The 12,836-nt window shown below is 42.6% G+C and overlaps 1 protein-coding gene across 3 annotated transcripts in view; it reads left to right on the forward strand.

The window, feature by feature from the left end:
* The window catches only part of fam221a (family with sequence similarity 221 member A), a 56,016-nt gene that overhangs the window by 36,447 nt on the left and 6,733 nt on the right, over nt 1–12,836 (forward strand). For 2 of the 3 annotated variants that reach the window (XM_041183106.1, XM_041183105.1), the window contains exon 5: nt 11,246–11,356. The exons of the other annotated variant lie outside the window; for it this stretch is intronic. In XM_041183106.1, coding sequence (XP_041039040.1) covers nt 11,246–11,356 — 111 coding nt within the window. The remainder of the gene's footprint in view (nt 1–11,245; nt 11,357–12,836) is intronic. 3 annotated transcript variants of the gene reach the window in all.

Raw genomic sequence — 12,836 nt, forward strand, 5'->3', positions numbered from 1 at the left:
CATTCTGCCAATTAGAGTACCTGCCCATTATTCCTACTCTGTCTCCTGTTTCCTGTCTCTCAGCTAATTACTGGACCAGTTAATAATTTGCCTTCAATTCCAACACTCCTATACACAACAGAAGCTGCAGGATCCCATTGCTGACAGATCCAGTAGCTCTCACATGGGAGTTTAAAGTTCAGTTTACAAAAACTACTGCCAACCTGAACACAATTCTAGTTAATTTGCAATGTCCTGGCACTAGGCGGTTAATTTTAGTGAACAGGGATGCTGTTTAGGATGCTTGGGTAGTTGCTATCATTTTCCTAAATGTGTTATGTTTACAGGTCAAGGCAGCACACAACCACCAAGAAAGGATCAGGACAGGCAGTAGTTAGCCATGCTTAGTAGCTCATTCACTATAAGGAAATGGCACTGGCCTTTTTTCGTGCAATTTTTTTTGAGGATTGCCAAGGGTAATTTTAAAGCATGATGCCACCATTCAGCTGGCCTTTTATTATTGACCTTCCTCTCTCTCGATCCTTACGGCAGTGGCTAAACTGCTAAGCAGATACATGATGCACAAAATACCTTACCCCTGTTTGAAGACATTGTCTTGGGGATGCATTGTTAATTGATTTTCTTTACTGTAAGTTCTTCCCCAGACAAGGAAAGAACAAGTGGCGTTGTGGATCCTGGCACATCATAGCAGCTTGTATCAAGCTCCCTGGCATTTTGCACCATCACAGATTCCAGCGCATTGGAAAACGTAGAGACTGTGTTTGAGAAAGTTGCACTGAGTGATTTTGGTCCACTCTCAAATTCTGCTCCTTATTCAATTGATGAAGCACCACATGAGCAATCAAAGGGATTCCCATCTTCCTGCTTTGTTTGCTGCAACTTATATTGTAGCAGCAATTGATGGTACTTCAGGAATTTCTTGATAACCAAACTGAAGGCTTAAACATGAAGTCCTAAGTACACAAGGGAAAAAAAAATGTCATTTTTTTTGTAGAGGCATGCTCACTGAGGGGGTAAAAGCCCCCTGATCAGCAGTAACAGAAACACAAGTAACTTGTTTTAAGGGTTAGTCCAAAAGAGATCGGTCTCACTGAGATGTTAGTTCCTCACTATCTCTGCCACTGAAGGTGGGCAAAGGTAATGTTTTTGCAGCTGCCTGTAAACTTATATCTCAAAAACTAATGGACACTTTTAGCGAAGCTTGGAACACAAATATGGTATGGCCCAAGGAAGAACTGATTAAGTTTGGTGAAGCTGTGGATACGGATCTAGAGCCTGGAATTTTTTAAAAGACTTGTTACTTTGGGAGATAGAGTGAATTGACTTTTTTAAAAAGAATGTTGTGGGTTGTTTTATTTAGAATTTTGATTGGTTTAGACTGCTGTGGTGCAATTTGTCACAGCTATCAAAATGTGAGCAGATTTTTCAGAGTAGGTTTCTTAATGTGGATTGGCCTGAAGCCTCATTTAGATGGAGGCTCTTAATAAAAATATTTCTTTCTTCAGCTTTGAAGTTACAAAGCATCATCTAGGCAGGGAAAATCCTTAAGGAAGAAATGTGTCATTGTTATAACGTTGAGTTAGTACAGCGTGGTGGAGGTTTGAGCTCTACTGAGTGTCCTCTTCACTTGTTTCAATATGGATTAAGCAGAAACTTGCACAAGGTCATTAATAAGCACGGAATCTCATTTTAAGAATTATTAAATGTGTTTTTAATTCATTTATGGGATGTGGGTGTCACTAGCTGGACCAGCATTTATTGCCCATCCCTAATTGCCCTTGAGAAGGTGATGGTGAGCTGCCTTCTTGAACCGCTGCAGTCCCTGTAGGTACACTCATGGTGCTGCTGGGGAGGGAGTTCCACAATTTTGACCTAGTGACAGTGAAGGAATGGTGATATATTTCCAAGTCAGGATGATGTATGGCTTGGAGGGGAACTTCCAGGTGGTGGTGTTTTCATGCATCTGCTGCCCTTGCTCCTCTAGATGGTACTGGTCATGAGTTTGGAAGGCCGAAGGAACTTTGGTGAGTCCTGCAGTGCATCTTGTAGATGGTACACACTGTGCATCCGTGATGGAGGGAATGAATGTTTGTGGATGGGGTGCTAATCAAGAGTGCTTCTGTGTCCTGGATGGTGTTGAGTTTCTTGAGCATTGTTGGAGCTGCACTCATCCAGGCAAGTGGAGAGTATTCCATCACACTCCTGACTTGTGCCTTGTAAATATTGGATAGGCTTTGGGGCATCAGGAGATGAGTTACTTGCCACAGGATTCCTAGCCTCTGACATGCTCTTGTAGCCACAGTATTTATGTGGCTAATCCAGTTCAGTTTCTGGTCAAGGGTAACCCCCAGGATGTTGATAGTGGGGGATTCAGCGATGGTAATGCCATTGAATGTTAAAGGGTGATGGTTAGATTCTCTCTTGTTGGAGATGGTCAATGCCCAGCACTTGTGTGGTGCAAATGTTACTTGCCACTTGTCAATCCAAGCCTGAATATTGTCCAGGCCTTGCAGCATTTGGACATGGACTGCTTCTGTTTCTGAGAGGTTGCGCATGGTGCTGAACATTGTGTAACCATCAGCGAACATCCTTACTTCTGACTTTATGTTGGAAAGAAGGTCATTGATGAAGGAGCTGAAGATGGTTGGGCTTAGGACACTACCCTGAGGAACTCCTGCAGTGATGCCCTGGAGCTGAGATGACTGACTTCCAATAACAACAACCATCTTCCTTTGTGCTAGGTATGACTCCAACCAGTGGAGAGTTTCCCCCCTGATTCCCATTAACTCCAGTTTTGCTGGGGCTCCTTGATGCCACACTCTGTCAAATGCTGCCTTGATGTCAAGGGCAGTCGTTCTCACCTCACCCCTGGAGTTCCACTCTTTTCTCCATGTTTGAACCGAGGCTGCAATGAGGTCAGGAGGTGAGTGGTTCTGGTAGAATCCAAACAGAGCAACAGTAAACAGCTTATTTCTAAGCAAATGCCGCTTGATAGCACTGTTGATGACCCTTTCTGTCACTTTACTGATGATTGACAGTAGACTGTTGGGATGGTAATTGGCCAGGCTAGATTTGTCCTGGTTTTTGTGGATGGGACATACCTGGCAATTTTCCACATTTCTGAGTAGATGCCAGCATTGTAGCTGTTCTGGAACAACTTGGCTAGCATCACGGCAAGTTTTGGAGCGCAGGCCTTCAGCACTATTGCCAGAATGTTGTCAGGGCCCATAGTCTTTGCAATATCAGTGCCTTCAGCCGTGTCTTGATACCATGTGGAATGAATCAAATTGGCTGAAGACTGGCATCTGTGATGCTGGGAACCTCTAGAAGATAGATTATCCACTTGACACTTCAGCTGAAGATTGTTGCAAATGCTTCAGCCTTAACTTTGGCATTGAAGATGGAAAATTGGCAAGTGACTCTGAAAACAGAAGAAGCAAAGATTGAAAGGTTTACAGCACAGGAATTTGGTAATGCTAAAAGATATTTATTTAAATGCAAGGAGTATAGCAAACAACTGAGCTGAGGGCACAGACACATGGCAGCATGACATCATTACTATAACGGAAATATGGCTTAAGGAGAGACAAAAATGGCAGCTCAACATCCCTGGATATAGGGTTTTCTGGCAGGATAGAAAGGGGGCGAAAAAGGTATGGGTGTAGCATTATTGGTTAAAGACTCAATTACAGCTGTTGAGAAGGGATGATATACTAAATGAATCACCAAATGAGGCCATATGGGTTGAGCTCAGAAATAAAAAAAGGGCAGCCAAACTAGTGGAGTGTACTGCAGACCCCCAAATAGTGAGAGGGGGATGGAAGAGCCAATGTGTAGGCAAATTGTTAAGTGCAAAAACAATAGGGCAAATAATAGTTGGGGACTTCAACTCCACTAATATCAATGGGGAAATGAGCAGTGTAATAGGCACAGATGGCACAAATTCTTGAACTGCATTCAAGAGAGCTTTTTCAGCCAGCATGTAGCAAGCCCAATGAGAGGGGGTGCAATTTTAGATTTAGTATTAGCAAATGAAGTTGGGCAACTGGATGAGGTAGCAGTGGGTGACCATTTTGGAGATAGTGACTATAATACAGTTGGGTTTAGCATAATTATGGAAAAGAATAAACAGAACAGGAGTAAAAATCTTAAATTGGGGAAAGACAAATTTTATGAAGCTGAGAGGTGATCTGGTGAAAGTGGACTGGTTACAGATACTTGAAGGGAAATCGGCGACAGACCAGTGGGAGGCATTCAAAAGAGAGATTCTACGGGCATAGTGTGGACATGTCCTCACAAAGAGAAAAGGCAGTAGAGCCCTCTGGTTATCTAGAAGCATACAGCGTAAGATAAAGCAGGAAAAGAAATTTTATGACAGTCACAAAAAATTTAACCCTGCAGAATGCCTAGAGGAGTATAGAAAGTACAGAGGTGAATTAAAAAAGGCAATTAGGAAGGCAAAGAGAGGATATGAGTAAATATTGTCAAGTAAAATCAAAGAAAACCCAAAAATGTTTTACCAGTGTATTAAGAGCAAGAGAATAACTAAGAAAAGGTAAGGGCCTAGCAGAGATGTACATGGCAACTTGTGCGCTGATGCTGAAGATGTGGGCAGGATTCTCAATGAGTACTTTGTCTCTGTCTTCACTAAGGGGAGGGATGATGCCGACATTCTGGTTAAAGAGGAGGAGTGTAAAGTATTAGATACAATAAGCATAGTGAGAGAGGATGTACTGGAGGGACTGACATCCTTGAAGGTGGATAAAGCACCAGGGCTGAATGGATTGTATCCCAGGCTGTTAAAGGAAGCTAGGGAGGAAATAGTGGATCCCTCAAGGATCATTTTCCAATCCTCACTAGTTACAGCTGAGGTATCAGAGGACTGGAGGTCTGCGGACATTGTACCATTATTTAAAAAGGGTGTAAGAGATAGGCCAAATAATTATAGACCGGTCAGCCTGACTTCGTTGGTTAGCAAATTATTAAAATCAATTCTGAGAGGTAGGATAAACTGTCACTTAGAAAGGAACAGATTAATCAGGGATAGTCAGCATGATTTTGTTAGGAGAAGGTCGTGTCTTACCAATTTAATCAAATTTTTTTTAGGAATTAACAAGGAGGATTGATGACAGTAGTGCAGTGGATGTTGTCTACATGGATTTTAGTAAGGTATTTGACAGGGTCCCACATGGCGGACTGGTCAGAAAAGTAAAAGCCCATGCGATACAGGGGAATGTGGTAAGTTAGATCCAAAATTGGTTCTGCAACAGGTAACATGGGGTGATGGTTGATGGATATTTTTGCGAATGGAAAACGGTTTCCAGTGGCATTCCACGGGGCTCAGTGGAGTCCCTTAGTCTCTGTTTTATATATTAACGATTTAGACTTAAATGTGGGTGGCATGAATGTGAAATTTGCAGATGACACAGAAATTGGCTGTGTAGTTGATAGTGAAAAGGATAGCCGTTGTCTCCAGAATTATATCAATGGTTTGGTTGAGTGGACGGCAGATGGAATTCAATCCAGAGAATCCAGAGAAGTGTGAGGTAATGCATTTGAGGAGGGCAAACAAAGCAAGGGAATACACAATAAATGGGAGGATATTGGGACGGGTCGAGGAAGTGAGGAAACCTTGGCATGCATGTCCACAGGTCCCTGAAGGTGGCAGGACAGGTGGCTAAGGTATAGAATACAAAAGCAGGAATGTAATAATGGAACTGTATAAAATGCTGGTTAGGCTTTAGCTGGAATTTTGTGTACAGTTCTGGTTGTTCATTACAGGAAGGACATAATAGCTCTGGAGAGAATGGTGCAGAGGAAATTTACAAGAATGTTACAAGGGCTTGAAAATTGCAGCTATGAAGTAAGATTGGATAGGTTGGGGTTGTTTTCCTTGGAAATGAGGAGGCTGAGGGGTGATCTGATTGAGGTGTACAAGATTATGTGGAGCCTAGATAGAGTAGACTGCTTTCCCTAGCAGAGAGGACAAATACCAGAGGGCACAGATTTAAGGCGATTGGAAAAAGGGTTAGAGGGGACATAAGAAAATCTTCTTCAGCTAGAGGGTGGCGGGTGCTTGAAATTCGCTGCCTTGTTTGATGGTGGATGCAGAAATCCTCAGCTTACTTAGAAGATACCTGGATCTGCACCTAAAGTGCTGTAACCTGCAAGGCTACGGATCGGGTGCTGGAAGGTGGGATTAGAACGGGAAGCTAGTTTTTTATTCTTTCCTTTTTGGCTAATGCAGACACAATGGGCTGAATGGCCTATTTCTGTGCCATAACTTTTCTATGGTTCTCTGATCATTGGTTGTTGGATCGCTTAGCTCTGTCTATCACATGCTGCTTATAGTCTTTGGCACACAAGTGTCCTGTGTTGTAGCTTCACCAGGTTGACACCTCATTTCTAGATATGCTTGGTGCTGCTCCTGGCATGCCTTCTGCACTCTTCATTGAACTAGAGTTGATTCCCTTGGCTTGGTGGTAATGGTAGAGTGGGGGATATGCCAGGCCATGAGCTTACAGGTTGTGGTCGAGTACAATTCTGCTGCTCCTGATGACCCACAGCACCTCATGAATGCCCAGTCTTGAGATGCTAGATCTGTTTGAAATCTATCCCATTTAGCATGGTGGTAGTGCTACACAACATGATGGAGGGTATCTTCAATGTGAAGATGGGACTTTGCCTCCAAAAGGACTATGCGATCATTACTTCTACCGATAGTGTCATGGACAGATGCATCTATGGCAGGCAGATTGGTGAGGATGAGGTCAAGTATGTTTTTCCCTCTTGTTGGTTCCCTCACTACCTCCCGCAGAACCAGTCTAGCAGCTACGTCCTTTAGGACTCGGCCAGTAGTGATGCTACCGAGCTATTCTCGGTGATGGGCATTGAAGTCCCCCACCCATAGTACATCCTGTGCCCTTGCCACCCTCGGTGTTTCCTCCAAGTGGTGTTTGACATGGAGGAGTACTGGTTCATCAGCTGAGTGGGAAAGTGGTGGTAGGGGGCAGTATATGGTAATCAGCAGTAGGTTTGGCTTGCTTCCTGTGCAATTTTCTCCCTTAACATCCAACCTCTCCACTGCTCACCTCACAAAAAAAATCAGATGTACAGAATTGTGCAGGCAAAGCTGGGAATGTAATTTCCTGACCAATGCCTGACAATAGCAAGACTTCATGGCAAAGGTGGAGCCTTATAAAATCTGGCCTTACAAATCAGAATGGTCACCATCAGGTGTAACCAAAATATTCAAAACCAATTTGATAGATTTTATAAGTGAAAATATAGAAAAATAGCTCTACTTAAACACAGCTACTAGCATTCAAGAAGAAGAAAGGAAATCTACTGTCCTTATCCTGTCTGGTCTTCATGTAACTCTAGACCTACAGCAAAGTGGTTGACTCTTAACTGCCCTTTGAAATGGCCTAATAAGTGGTATCAAACACTTACAAAAAAGTCAAGAATAGAATAAACTATATGGACTGCTGGCACTGTCCCATGGACCTTGCAAAGGCATTCTCACTAGCATTTGGGGATTTGTCCCAAACTTAGGAGAGCTGTCCCACAGACTAATCAAGCAGCAGCCATACATAGTCATATCCACCAAATTATACCTTACAGCCAATGTTCCAGACTCCTCCTTTGGCAACCCAGGGTATGTCCTGTCCCTCCGTAGGACAGACCACCAGATATGGTGGCACAGGGGTATACAACTAGGAGGGAATGGCCATGAGACTCCTTAACTTTGATTCTGGATCCTATGAAGTCCCATGGCATCAGGTCAATTGAGGGCAAGGGAACGTCTTGCTGATTACTGTGTACCACTCTACCTCAGCTGGTGAATCACTACTCCTTCATGTTAGACACCACTAGCAAGAAGCAGGGGGTGGCTAGGGCGCAGAATGTACACTGCCAAGGGTTGGGGGGACTTCAATGGCAATCACCAAGATTGGCTTAGTAGCATTTCTACTGACTGAGTCCTGAAGGTGCTATCTGCCAAACTGGGCCTGAGTCAGAATCATCAAGAGAGAAAAAGCTAATACACCTTGCCCTCACCAAGCTACCCATCGTAGATGCATCCATCCGTGACACTACTGGTAGGAGTGACCACCACACGGTCCTTGTGGAAACAAAGTCTTCATACAGAGGATACCCTTCATCATGTGTGGCACTATCACTGTGATAAATGGGTTAGATTTAGAATGGAGCTAACAGCTCAAAACTGGGCACCACAAAGCACTATGGGCCATCAGCAGCAGCAGAATTGTATTCAATCACCATCTGTAATCTCTTGACCTGGCACATCCCTCACTCACCATTACCATCAAGCCAAGGGATCAACCCTGGTTCAATGAGGATTGCAGGACAGCATAAAAGCAAAAAACTGTGGATGCTGGAAATCCAAAACAAAAACAAAAATAAAAATACCTGGAAAAACTCAGCAGGTCTGACAGCATCTGCTGAGAGGAATATAGTTAACGTTTCGAGTCAGTATGACTCTTCAACAGAACTAAGGAAGAAAAAAAAAATGGGGAAACCCAGTACACCAGTGCAAAAGACAAAGCTGAAGCTTTTGCAACCATCTTCAGCCAAATGTACCATCACAAATGTCAGTCTTTAGTAAACTCAATTCACTCCACATGATATCAAGCAATGGATGCAGGCATTGGACACAGCAAAGGCTATGGGCCCTGACAACATCCTGGCTGAAGCATAGAAGATGACTTGTGATCCAGAACTAATTGCACCCACTAGCCAAGCTGTTCCAGAACAGCTACAATGCTGGCATCTACCTGACAATGTGGAATATTGCCGACGTATGTCCTGACCACAAAAAGCAGCACAAATCTAATCCAACCAATTACTGCCCCATCAGCCTACTCTCAATCATCATCAAAGTAATGGAAGGTGTCATTGACAGTGTAATCAAGTGGTGCTGATTGAAATGTGATGATGGCTTTTGCCTCTACTACCCTTTCACACAATGTGTTCCAGACCCCTACAACCCTCTGGGTGAAAAAAATCCTCCTTAACTCTCCTTTCATCCTTTTGCCAATTACTTTAAACCTATGGCCCCTGGCTATTGACCTCTGCACTAAGGAAACTAAGTCCTTCCTATCCACTCTATCTTGGTCCCTCATAATTTTATACATCTCAATTAAATCTCTGATGGACCTCCCTGTTCCAAAGAAAACAACTCTAGCCTATCAAATCTTTCCTCACTGCTACATTCTCTATTCCTGACGTTATTCTTGTAAACCTCCTTTGTACCCATCGAATTTGATTACACCTTTTCTGTAATGCAGTGACCAGGACTGTACACTGTACTCTATCTATGGACCAAATAGTGTTATATACAGTTCTAGCACAACCTCCCTGCTCTCATGTTCTATGCCAACTCATAAAGGAAACTGTTCCTTAGGCCCTCTTAACCACTTTATCCACCTATCCCACCTAGGTGGATATGCACTCCAAGGTCCCTCTGCTCTTCTGCTACATTTATGATGCATTCCTTTGTTTAGCTTGACCTCTCTGAATGTTTTACCTCATACTTCTTCAGACTGAATTCCATTTGTCACTTCTATGCCAACTTGACCAGCCCATTGATATCTTCCTGGAGTCTAAAACTTCCTTCTTGTCTATCAACCACACAACCAATTTTGATCATCTATAAACATTTTAATCATATCCCCTACATTTAAGTCTAAATCATTGGTAAAAACTACAAAAAGCAAGGGACCGAGCACTGAATGACATGGAACCCCAATAGAAACAGCCTTTCAGCTGCAAAAACACCAGTCCACCATTACTCTTTGCTTCCTGCCACTGAGCCAATTTTGGATTCAACTTTTCACCTGCCCTTGGATGCTATGAGTTCCTACTTATCTGATCAGTTGGCCATGTGGGATCTTGTCACAAGCCCAGCTAAAATCCATGTAGATTACATCAAATACATTACCCTCATCAACCCTCCTTTTTACCTTAAAAAATTCAATCAGATTAGCTAGACATGATCTTCCCTTAACAAATCTATGCTGACTGTTCTTGAATAGTCTGTGCCGTTCTATATGACAATTAATACAGTCCCTCAGAATCTTTTCCAACAATTTGCTCACCATTAAGGTTAGGCTAACTGGCCTGTAATTACTCAGTCTATTCTTCCTCCATTTTTGAACAATGATACAACATTATCAGTCCTCCAGTTTTTTTCTTTTGCGTCACTGCAAAGCTCCTGTTCTTAAACATCTACATTGAGAAAGAGCCAAGTTTTGGATTGTCATGAGGAGAGAGGAGAAAGTAATAAGTGGGTACATACAACATCCACAGTTTCTAAGTCAGAAGAGATTGACGGAAAATGGAGAAATGGGACGAGTGAAGGTGGATTAAGTATACGGATACACTCATCACCGATCACATCCACCCAGCCGGTGTACAGGGCCTCAGTGATGTTGCTTCCCATGATGGCCAGAACTGTTTCCTCCATGGGGGTAAAGTTTGCAAGCGTGCTTGTGCACCTCTAGTTCTTTGGTGCTTCCTGCTGTCATTTGCCGCATTTTCCTACAAGAAAAACCAATGTGTGTCAGTGAATGTCCAGCAATATGTTTCGGCAATGGGATAGGGTAGAATAGCTAGCTGCCAGTGTGTACAAGCTGTGAGTTGTGGTGTGAGACTTGTAATAATGTTATGTATGTGTGAAGGTGAAGTAAAGCATATGAATGTTCGGGTTGACTAAGGATTGATAGAGATTTTTGGTAGATGGGTGAAGCGGGTATAGTAAGTTGAGCAGTGGATCAGACAAGTAGTGCAGCTTGACATCTCATGTGAGATCATTTAACCTTCTTCCCGTACTACATTCAGATTCTAGGAGCAACATCCTGTGTGGAAGGCCTTCTGCAGGATACTTTTCTTGTTTTCCATCTCTTCTACCAAGGCCCCCAGAGCCATTCCAACCACTTCTTGAAACCATAACGTACCTCCCCTTTAAGAGGTGCAGGCTACCTAAAGTAGCACTTTCTACTCACGATGTCAAGCCCCTTGGTGATCGGTGCGGCCAAGACAAACCCCTTCTGTTCATTGGCTGCATGCAGCAGTCATGTAAAACAACAGGCAAGCCTGCAACACAATTGGGCATGGGTTAATTCCACAGCATAACTTCAGTGCCTGTTTTCAGGTCTTATCCAATTTAACTCTCTAGATGCTTATTCAAGTCTTTGTTCATAAAGTGAAGTACTCATTCTTTCAGGGGCACCAAGCAATGAAATTCTTGATGCACCTTCTACTTCAATGGACCACCCTTTTCTGAGAGCGTATGGACCACAAATGGATGCAGTAAATGCTGGACAGTCTGCAGATGGTAAGAAATAAAATAAAAAGACAATTGCACAATTTCAAATTATTTTAATTATTGAAAATTGTGTATTTTGTGAGGTTACATGAAAATACCTTTTTTATACACTACAGGATTTCACATGCATTAGTGAACAGAATTAATCTAAATGTAACTTATAGCTTTGCATACTTCATATTGATGTTGTCATAATGAATGTTTAAATAAATTAATAAATACTGTTTACGACAGCCTGTATTATTTTAATTTTCTTTCGTACAAATAAGAATTGTAGCTCAATTAAATTATAAGTTCTTACCGGTTTGTGCAAAATCTCTCGTGAAATCTGCTTAAAGTGGAACTCAAGCAGTTCAAAGCTCTCTATTCCAGAATTCTATTTTCAGATAGACAAAATTTGATGTTGATATAATTACTGAATTGCAAGAATAGAACACTTGAAACTTTAGCCAGGAAGAGAGGACTGAAGAGAGGAAGTAGAGTGGGAGGAGAAGGTATGGAGAAGACAATAAGTGGGGAGGCAATGGGGAGAAAGGCGGAGAGGGAGGCAAGAAGAAGAGGTGATGCAGGAAAATAAAAGGACATGGGGAGAGCGGGGAGGCAAGAGGAAGAGGTGGGGAGTGTCATGGGATCTTTTACATCAACCTCTGATAATGCAACACTCCTTCAATATGGGCTTAATGTGTCAGCCTGGCATATGTGCTCAGATCCAAAATGGGGTTTGAACCACAATTTATGACTAAAAGACAAGAGTGCTGTCAGGCTTCTATGGAAAAGGAGGAAGCAATGCTGAAAATAGCGATATTTCCCCTCAGAAAATTTTCACTTTTAACATATAAAATACTCTTCCTTGACTCTTATTTAAGTGGAAAGACATTTTTAAAAATCCAAAAGGTGCAGAGTTTAACATCTTGCTTTTATATAGTGCAAAAAAAATTAAATAACAAATTTTCCCAAAAACTTAACAAGAGTGTTCACAATAAAAACGTTCTTGACATTGAATAACAAGCTAGATTTTAAAGGAGGTGAGGTGGAGAGAGCAAAAGACAGGGAGGGAATTTCAGAGTTTAGGGCCAAGGCAGCTGAAAGCTGAAGGCTGCCAATGATGGAGTGATTAAATCAGGGATGTGCAAGAGGCCAGAACTGAAGGGTTATAGGGCTGCAGGAGGTTGAAGAGGGTATGGCAGATTTTGAAAACAAGGATCACCGAGGCATGGATGACGATTTCAGCAGAATATGAGTTGAGGCAGGGTCAGAATCAAGCGCAGGGTCAGAATCAAGTGATGTTACAGAGGTGGAAGGAAGCACTCTTGGCGATGGAGTGGATATGTGGTCGGATGTTCATCTCAGGATCAAAGACAACACCTAGGTTGCAATTAGCACCTAGGTCTGGCTCAGCTTCTTAGAGTTTCCAAGATGGAAACAGTAGTCAGGGAATGGCAGGGACCAAAGACAGTGGCTTCACTCTTCCTGATATTTGCTGGAGGAT

Source organism: Carcharodon carcharias, chromosome 3, assembly GCF_017639515.1.
Source record: "Carcharodon carcharias isolate sCarCar2 chromosome 3, sCarCar2.pri, whole genome shotgun sequence".
Lineage (NCBI taxonomy): Eukaryota > Metazoa > Chordata > Chondrichthyes > Lamniformes > Lamnidae > Carcharodon > Carcharodon carcharias.